This window comes from Dermacentor albipictus, chromosome 5 (assembly GCF_038994185.2).
Source record: "Dermacentor albipictus isolate Rhodes 1998 colony chromosome 5, USDA_Dalb.pri_finalv2, whole genome shotgun sequence".
In the NCBI taxonomy this organism is placed as follows: domain Eukaryota; kingdom Metazoa; phylum Arthropoda; class Arachnida; order Ixodida; family Ixodidae; genus Dermacentor; species Dermacentor albipictus.
In genome coordinates, this window is record NC_091825.1 from 132,185,981 (window position 1) to 132,196,067 (window position 10,087).

The 10,087-nt window shown below is 46.3% G+C and overlaps 1 protein-coding gene across 8 annotated transcripts in view; it reads right to left on the reverse strand.

The window, feature by feature from the left end:
* LOC139060093 (glutamate receptor ionotropic, kainate 2) overlaps window positions 1–10,087 on the reverse strand; it is a 636,178-nt gene that overhangs the window by 4,138 nt on the left and 621,953 nt on the right. For all 8 annotated transcript variants that reach the window (XM_070538904.1, XM_070538906.1, XM_070538907.1 and 5 more), the window contains one exon: window positions 526–1,290. In XM_070538904.1, coding sequence (XP_070395005.1) covers window positions 526–1,290 — 765 coding nt within the window. The remainder of the gene's footprint in view (window positions 1–525; window positions 1,291–10,087) is intronic.

Genomic DNA, 10,087 nt, shown 5'->3' on the forward strand with positions numbered 1-10,087 from the left:
CTTTTGGAGGCCAACATCGAAGTATATCTAAACCGATTCGGCTTTTCACATTAGGAGATGTTGCCAGCAATTCACAATGACCAATTTTTTGTGAATGTGTGTGGCTGTGGTAACGTTTTCACTCGGGAAATTACGCAACTTCAGTTCAATGGCATGAAAGGCTTTAACCATGCTTGAATCCATGCAATTGTGCAAAAAGCTACATTGCGTATGCCAGTGTCAATTGCATATGATTTCTTGTTTTAAAATTAAGATGAATTCCTGATGATTTAAAGGCCATGTCTCCGTGCATTCTACCCTTACTTCATCGAATCCTTAAGGTTGGCAGCCGATTAAAGTAATAAAGAAGCGACCTCCGTTGCGTTCTACCAACTCATTCTTTTACTTCTGCCATTTCGCTTCTATTACTGCCTCAACTACAACACTTGGGATACTATTAAATGGAGCCAGCACTACACAGTTGCCTTCGCGTTGTTGCGCCAGCATTTCGACATGCAAGTAACAAAGCCCAAGGCGGCCACCCACCCTGAAGAAGGTCATAGTGGAGCCCGAGTCCAGGGTTCCGTAGGAAATTTTGCTCTGCTCCGCCAGGTCCTCGACGCTCTCGATGGGCGTGATCATGCGCTCGACGGTCAGGAAGGCGGCCAGGTTGGCCGTGTAGGACGAGATCAGGATGAGCGTGAAGAACCACCAGATGGTCCCCACGATGCGCGTCGACGTCGCCTTCGGGTTGAGGTCGCAGCCCTGGTGCATTAGGGTTACGATGGTGAACCAGAAGCTGTTGCCCAGGCTGAACTGGTTCTCCATGACGCCGGCGTCTCGCACGCACGGGTGCGGCGTGCGCCACTCGTACGGGCTGAACCGCGCCACAATGAACATGGTGAAGGAGACGAGCATGTAGGCGGCCAGAACGTACAGCCAGATGTCCACGTCCAGGGGGCTCATGAACGAGAATAGCTTGACGGGCATTCCGGAGGGCAGCATGAAGAGGATGCCGATGCCTAGGTTCATGAAGGGCTTGGTGAAATCGATGACGGACTCGCGCGCGTAGTTGATGGTCATGGGCGCTACGGCCAGATCGGCGTTCTTGTCGATGATCTCCCGTACCATGCCGTTCCACTCGCCTGTGGTGGTGTTCTCGACGCCGAACTTCTTGTCGGGAACCAGGTAGAGCTCGTAGTTGAATCCCAGCAAGTCGGCAATGGTGCGAAGGAGGTCGATACAGAAGCCGTCGAAGCGGTCGTTACCCGTCAGGTTTTTGTTCTGCTTCATCATCACGTACGGCCGTGACTGCGGGTCGCAGCCCCCGGAACGGTGAGCAGCGTGCAAAAATTAAAGAAGAAACTCAAGGACAGCGTCACTAATAGGCATACATTAGTGATGCGTGACATGAACACTGTGCCCCGATTAATCTATTATGTGAACTCGGTGAAGCAGTTGACCGGCCTCGCTAGGATTACTGCCTCCATTGCCAATGAACCTTGCTAACATATTCGGCCATGAATGCTATCCACTAGTATTCAGTTGGGAACATTGAAAGGAAACACGGATAAACTAACATGCCTCGTTTTACTAACCTAATGCCTAACTTTAGAAACATGGTATACGTTTTAACATACAGCATGTATTTCGAAATCATTTGCAGAATTTACTCTTCAAAAGCAATATAAAAGGAGGCTATTTGTTCTGCCTCAGAAGAAGTGCATTTAGGTTACAGTCGGCATATGAAATAAGAAAGCTTGTGAACAAGACTGTACCATCATTTACAAAGCATTTCAATATTGTTTGGGGCACCATGGCCCAGATTAGAGTCAGCAGAGAGCGTCTTCACAGCGATGTGAATCAACGACCCCGGCATTTAACGCTCATGAACACGCTCTTAGAAGGCCGCCACTTCATGTAAAAGCGCTTCAAAGCTACCTGTAAAAGTGGAAAAGTGCCTCAGACGTCTGCCTGCAAAATGCTTCGCCTAACTGCGATTCCCACAGAACGTGGTAACTGCGCAATATTTTAGTACAGTGGCTTCCTAAAAATTCTGGGTAATCAATCGTCAATTCAACACTTTAGCCGTAAAATGAGCTTATTATGGATCCTAAAAACTAGGCGACATTAACAGTGCAAGAATTGTTCCTGCAAAATCAAGTCGCCCACTCTCTAAACTTTTTTATTGCAACATAGTGTCAGCTGCATCGCTTTTCTAACAAAGACTGGCATTCCACTGGCTATTTATTTTCTTCCATCATCAATGTATCGGTAACTTTTCTGCAGAAAACAAAAACAAAAGTACGTTGACCTATTATCCGGCTCGTTCTTCTAGTTCGACTCCCGCAAAACTTGCCTGCCGGACAAGATATTTAGACTCACGGGTATTTATGCTCTGTTGAATGAAGACTACTACATTTAGGCAGCCCCACTTTGAGTGTGCTTCAACGCTACTAGATATGAAGGTCACTAGTAACCGCTTTTTTTTTCTGTGTGCAGTGCCCCACCACAACCACTCTAAGTTCAGGCCACTCCTATCAGTAGTCTGTCCTCGAAGCGAAGCCTCGTGCTTTATCACTGTGCACTTCCTATATACCACACAGTGAAGAGGTTAGTTTCAGTATAACACTTTACGCGTGAGTATCTGCTCCCTACCCTAGGTTTGGAACAACGCTGGTTCAATCATACGATCAAACGTATGACGGATGTTTAACGTAACAAGAACCTTGTCCCGTTGTGACGTTATGCCGGCCAAACTATCAATTATATCTCGCCGATCTGCTTTCTAAAACATATCCGCAGTGGTATAAGTATTACGGAACTACTTTATTATTTTTTAAGCAATAGACTCCCACAACTGAATAGCGTGTAGGATACGTTGTGGTAGAGCAAAGCATGACATGATGTCACCTAAACTCGTGTGAACCGGCGTCCATCGGTGTGGACATTTTTTTAATTAGTTTTAGAAAACAAATGGCGCTGCCAAGTGCCCTTAACGCTTGTCCAGTGCTCTTTAAAAGTTTGAGCGGCCACCTGGCTGAGTCTACGCCAAATAGGGCATAATTTAACAGCATGACCTCATTCTCATATGGCAGCTTTAAGCGTGAAGACGTTCTACGGCGGACGTCCACGTGATTATCCACATTACGTTCTTCACAACACTAGCAGATCAACTAAATATATTGGAACGTGTTTTTGAAGCCACTCAGGGAAACACAAAACAGTTTGTTTGGTGGATGGAGCAACTGTGAGTGCGTGTGTGTGTGTGTTTGTGTGTGTGTGTGTGTGTGTGTGTGTGCGTGCGTGCGTGCGTGTGCGTGCGTGTGCGTGTGTTTAAATTCTGTAAAGGACGACATCGTTAGAACACTGTATACGTTGCCGCAACCTTGGTTGATCCACGAAGACTCAAAACAGTTACACATATTGGGAAGCGCATCACTATGTTGAGGTTAATTGTAGTTGTTTCGTGCAAATTCACTCAAATTGAACCCCCGCCATGTCTCAATTTCAGTTCTCAGCTTCACAAAGAAATGGCTCTTTGATTCACTGATTATACGGCTCTTCGAGGAGCCAGTCGATAATCTAGTTTTGTGGCATGTAGAGCATGTTTTAAGCTACAACTTAGTGCAAAATAGACGTCGATTTGTCAGAACTGAAAGCATGGATATCCGCCTTGACAACGCCATTATATTGTCCAAGAGCCCCGTGAGGAATCAAGAACTCTGCGTTTTGTGTTTTTACACCGAAAGCGAAAGCAAAACGAGGAACCTGCGCAAACTAAAAAAAAAAAAATAGCCCGGACATAGCTCTTCTACTCCTCGCCCTCTCCATTTATACGAAAAATGTACTCTCCTTGATAAATTCGCTACGTGCACAAATATGAACACGACTTTTTAAAAAATGGTCTATGAGAATAGCCTTCCGTTTCCGTCTTTTTTGTTTGCTTAGTCAGATGTACTATAGCCCTTTCGCGAACTGTTATAGCATATTCAGGTGCCTGTCCAACGACAATGGAAGGGTAAGAAAATACAGCAACAGTTTAATCATCGCCACAATGGAAGCGAGAATTCCATTACACTCTCGTGATGCCAAGAGGAATGCGCGGAGCCACAGGCACCATGAAAAACATGCATATGACTTGCGCTTTGTTAGAAGTTGAAATCGCTCTACTGGTACATCTGCATGCAGCTTGCTCGAAAGGGTTTGTGTTTTTTTACTTTCCTCGCATGAAATGAGGGCTTCAAAATCCGCTTTCATGAACCCCGGCTCAAAAACGAAGAACCAAAAGGTGAACCAGCATGTATGTTCTTCCCTGCAGCTCTTGCCCAAATTCGTTTTTCCAAATTCGGTCAGAACAAAAGAATCGCGCGCACGAAAGTGAGGGGTAATATCATTTTGCTACCCATCTCCTTTTTTGACAGGATCTAATTAAGAGAAGAGAATAAGTTCTGCGCCGTTTCCATTTGGAGGACCAAACTTCAGAACGTACGTAGGGCCACCGGTCAGTAATGCCTTTTGTTGCGTAATTTACGACACTGATGCTCTCCGCAGCTTCGTCTTAGTCGCGATATTACATAAACAGTCCAGATAACATGATCAAAAAGTAGGCTAAAGAGTGCTCCCGTGAATCGTGTTATAAGTTTAGGAACGTAAAAGAACGTGCTACTCCTTTGTACCGCCGTAATTAGGCTCAGCTGAAAGAGACAAAAAAAAGAGGGAGAGAGCGACCACCGTGCGCACACAACAGGACGCACGACCACCTAGTTCAGCAGTAAAACTACAGTTGCGCACCTATAGATTTCTGCGCCAGGGACGCATGTGGCCGTGGTCCGGCAATTTTTGTCTCAGAAAAAATATTTTCTTTCCTCTACCTACCTCTACCTTCTTTCATCTATCTATCTATCTATCTATCTATCTATCTATCTATCTATCTATCTATCTATCTATCTATCTATCTATCTATCTATCTATCTATCTATCTATCTATCTATCTATCTATCTATCTATCTATCTATCTATCTATCTATCTATCTATCTATCTATCAATCAAAGCGGAGGGTCGTCTGGTTGACCTCCCTGAACTTTCCTCTACATTATTTCACAGATTACTCCTCTTGTCTTTTTTGCTGTTTCTCTCCTCCAAGGGCTGCGCTTTCGGAAAACAACTCAACGTCAAAGCACTAATGAAAATAATCACACCTTAAAACCGTAGTGCAAATTGCTTATACAAGACACTACTAAATTGCTAATCTTCATTTATCAATTTAGAAGAGCTTGTTGTTGGGCGAGTTGGAGTGTCTTAGCAAACATTTTTTTCTCTGCGCGAACAAACGATCACGGAGATAGTAAACAAGGACAGGCGCCAAGTGCGTTACTGAAAGAAGTTACGAAATAGACGTCTGCGTGTTTTCTGTCACGCTAGGAGATCGTCATGTCGCAGCTTCTCTATTTTTTACAGTAATAATTTGGTTTGAGCAAGTGCCTCAAGTGGCTTGCTGCTGGTTTCTAAGCACTGCTCACGCAAGGCAGTTAATATGGTCCGCGCATCTTAGGTACTCTCAAGAGTTATAGCGTGAAGAACACTTTTGCGGTCGCTAAAAAACTAACTAAAAAATCTGTAAGTCAATTTCTTGCTGCAAATGCGTGTAATTAATGATGCTCTATAAACAAAAATGGAGGAAAACTAGGTTTTCAATAGAAATAACTGATATCCCACAAAGGGATTACTTTATATGTGCATTCTATATATGTCGCTGCGGTCATTCTGGCCTTAGCAGCGTGTTTGTGATTCCATACCCGTGAAAACCATGCTTTAGCTATGGGGAATTGCCTTTTTTTTCTTCGGTACTTTGGGGAATTGTAGCCTACTCCACTGTCGCATAGTGAAGAAGTCGTAGTGTGGAATGGCGGCCCACGAGTCAGCAAGGCCATAAGGGGATTCATCTGTGAATTTCCACACACAAACCTCACTCGAAACCGAAATGCGAAATTTATTATAGTCAAGGTGAATCGAACATTCTACAACAGCACAAGTCTCGCACCTACCATCTGGCAGTGAAATTGCCGAAGCTACAAATGGAAACACGGGGCACTAAGACAATACATATGCAACACACACACACCACACCGGATGCATTACCAAGCATGAAAGAGGGATAATAGCCGCCCAATGTGGGTAGAATACATACACACCAGCCCCTGGCAGCTGCATCGCTACCCTCGTTGTCAAAGCACTCACCATCACAGAGCCCTTTAATAATGGCAGTGATATTTATCATCACTTACCAGAAGTCCTACCGAGCAAGAAAGGAGGGCAGAGCCTTCTCATGCACAATATATACAGCCCCGCCCCTTCCCTCAAAACACAGCGGGCCCAATCCAACAATCTCCTCACAAAAGTAAGCGCCATCGGCAAACCAGTCTCCTTGTTGCGCGGTTGTTCAATGCGGCCTATCCAGCCTCGGGCGGGAGAGCCGCTTGCTCAAAAGGCACAACACTGTACATCGTGCGTACACTGTACATCGTGTGCACACCCACATAACATCCCCCACAATAGCAAAAATGACACCAGGGACACGTTCCGAGACACCACTCTGATCAAAGAGGTCCACACTCCACTTGGACTGACATGGAGGAAATTCTAGGCATCGATAACTACACCCTGATCATTACGACGCACATGGAAACAGCTTTGTGCCAGTCACTTAGACTGGCACGGTCACAAACTGTGACGCCTTCTGTATGCAACGGATTATCACCCCACCCACAGCTGTCACGGAGCTTCAATAATAGTACATGAGCAGCAGGTAACTGTAGATAGACATGCTCAGAAAATAACACCCACCACAGAAACATTAGCCATTCACCTACACCTTACACACCTCTAGGAAGCGAGTTGAAGTCCTATCATTGGTTGGAAGTGCCAAAACATAACTCCCACAACCGTCTTTGCCAAAATCACCACCCAGGCGGAAACATACACCATCCAAGTCACACTCTGCACGCCACCTCTAGACTAAGCTGCAAGGTACGCTGTGCACAGCCGGAGCATGGGAAGTGCTACTCCACCTACTCGACATGAGGCAGAACAAGACCACCACTAGAGAAATGATCCAGCTCTTCATACATTCCCATTCTGGTACTAAAGGTGATGTCCTGGATGAACTACGTGATCGATACATAAGGCACCCTTCTACCATGAGTTCTAAGCCCGGTACCATACAGTGGCATCGAGAACACAGAAATGGATCAACTTGTCAGCCTCCAGAGATTCGACAGGCTCTCTACGCGCTCACAAATAATACTACCCCCGGAAAGGACAAGGTCGCTAACACAATCCTTCAGAATGTGGACGAACCCTCTGTCCGAACCCTCTTCAACCGCCACAGAGAAGAGGCACGCTTCCCACCGAATGGAAACATAGCAATATCGTCCTGCTCCCGAAACCAAGCAAACCTTCTAGTTCTGCTTATCTGCAGCCCCTATCCCTCACTTCATTCCTCAATTGACTGGAACCTTACCTGGAATCCTCCAACATGCTCCCCGACGCCACGCTCAGCTTCAGGCCCCACCTATCCACCCAAGATGTCCTCCTGCAACTAAAGCAAGAAATTCTAGGCCAGATAATGCCACTCGACAGGAGCGCGATCCAAGCTCTCGACCTCAGGGGAGCCTTCAACAACGTCGCTCACCACAGCATTCTCATTAATCTCAATTCCACAAACTGTGATCACCGTACATAAAACTACATTTGCACTTTCCTGACAGACCACACGGCTACTGTTGGTATTGACTGCAATCGTACCCCAACCTTTCCCCCACCCAATAAGAGGCATACCTCAAGAAGCAGTTCTTTGACTCACACTGTTCCGGTAAACTCAACAGCATCCATCGCATCCGACGGGCATTTTACGCTGATGATATTGCCATTTGGACCACACAGAATTCTGTGGCAGAACAACAGAACGCCCTCCAGTTGATCACAGAGGTGGTCCAACAAAGCGACAACAGTAGCCTCCAATCCAATGCTCCCCTGAAAAGTCTGAGCTCCTAGTCACCAGACAGAAGGACAGACGAAAACGCACCGTACAACCCATCACGCACTTCCCGGAAGGGCAGATCATTTCCCTAGCTGTCTCTACATCTTCGGCCTCCATACACAGAAAAATGCAGAGGGGCTCACACCATCCAACACCCTACATAGACTGTTTCGGATGCAATGCGAATAGCCGGTCGTGCCACATCGCGTCACCATGACCTTACGGAGGCCGACGTAATAATCCTTCTCCAAGCACTCATAGCCAACCGAGTGGCCTACGCGGACCCATACATGCCACTGACCTCACGAGAATTTGACGAGGTGGACATTATTAACCGTAAGGCGTACAAATGGGCATTTGGATTCTCGCCAGGCACAGCCGCCTCTAGAATCGAGGCCCTCGACATCTACAACACTGCACGAGAAACAGTTAAAGCGCACCTGACCAGCCAGAAAGAACGTCTCGCTTTTACGCAGCTAGAAACCTCCCAATCTCTAACCTTACTAATTAGCACTGGGAAGCCGTGCTAGTCAGCTCGGACCCACCGGATCAGCAGCAGGTGATGTTGCGGGCCCGCCCTATTGGAAAATCCTATTTAAATTCAAACTGGGTTATACAGGTTTAAACTGGTTCTAACAGGGACCTGTTTAGCAACAAACAGGTATAAACAGGACCAGTTTACACATGAACAGGTTTGAACGGGGTCCCGTTTGGCATGCAAACAGGTATAAACTGGACCAGTTTACACATGAACAGGTTTGAACGGGGTCCCGTTTGGCATGCAAACAGGTATAAACTGGACCAGTTTACACACGAATAGGTCTGAACGGGGTCCCGTTTGGCATGCAAGGAGGTATAAACAGGACCAGTTCACACACGAACAGGTCTGAACGGGGTCCCGTTTGGCATGCAAGCAGGTATAGGTATGACCAGTTCACGCAGAAATGGGTCTTAACAGGGGCCCTGTTTGCAACTAAACTGGCTTATACTGGACGCAGTGGCACCATATAGGGTCGCCTGTTTGTCACAAAAGCTGGTTTAATCTGGAGCTTTCTGGCAACTATACTGGATGGCATCATGCATACCAGTTTAATGCTTGAATATAACTGGGGAGGAGCTTTTTTATTGTTCGACATCCTGACAATTTAACCCCTAGTGCTAAATTGGGCCATTATCAAGCTGTGCAGAAATTGCGTGAACACCTCGGAACATTCACAGACCAAACTGCGATATGCTAGCTGCGAATTTCAAACCGATTCCCGGTCCTGCCCAGTTGAAAAAGACAACAGGAATTCCTGCTGCAAATACAGAAATTTCTGTTGTACGACAGAAGTTCCTAACGTTTCTGTAGCTGCGACAGACATTTCTGACGTTACGACAGCAATTCTGACGTCGCAACAGAAACATTCGGTCGCGACGGCCAAGAGTTCTGAAGTCGCAACAGAAGCACTTTCCGTCGCGGCCCTTTAAAATGTCAGCTTCGCATCGGTGGTGTACACTGTACTTTTCTCTTGCGCGGTATTCAATCGTGCTTCTCTGAAGCCGGCAATACTGATAGCACCGACACCGGTATTAAAGTCGACGTGGCCAATTGTTATAATTGTGCCGTGACGACGCGGCACCAGCAACGCGCTACCGGCCTCCTCAAAATCGGCCGCTGATCAAAATCATACCATCTGCGGGAATGGCTGCGTATCCGCTTTGTTTTATTTGGTAAGATGGGGCACACAGTCCTGTGGACTTACATGTGCGGTTACACTGACACATTAGTTAATTTCCCAGAAATATTGCACAAGCTTATGCGAAGCGGAAAAGAAGTTTTGGATTGTTCCACAAAGTTGCGTGAAAAGCTTTCTCGCTCGGGTCTCATTAATCTGGTACAGCGCTGCCGTGAGAAGCCAGTATACTGTCCGGATCAAGACTCACCCACGAGTGTTTATGTAGCTATTTTGCATTGAACGCACGAATTATATGCGAGCTCAAAACTGTAAAGAGCAAGAGACAACTGTCGAAATTAGCAGTAACAACCTGCAGTGTCCCCGGTCACCGTTGTCTATTTCTGAATT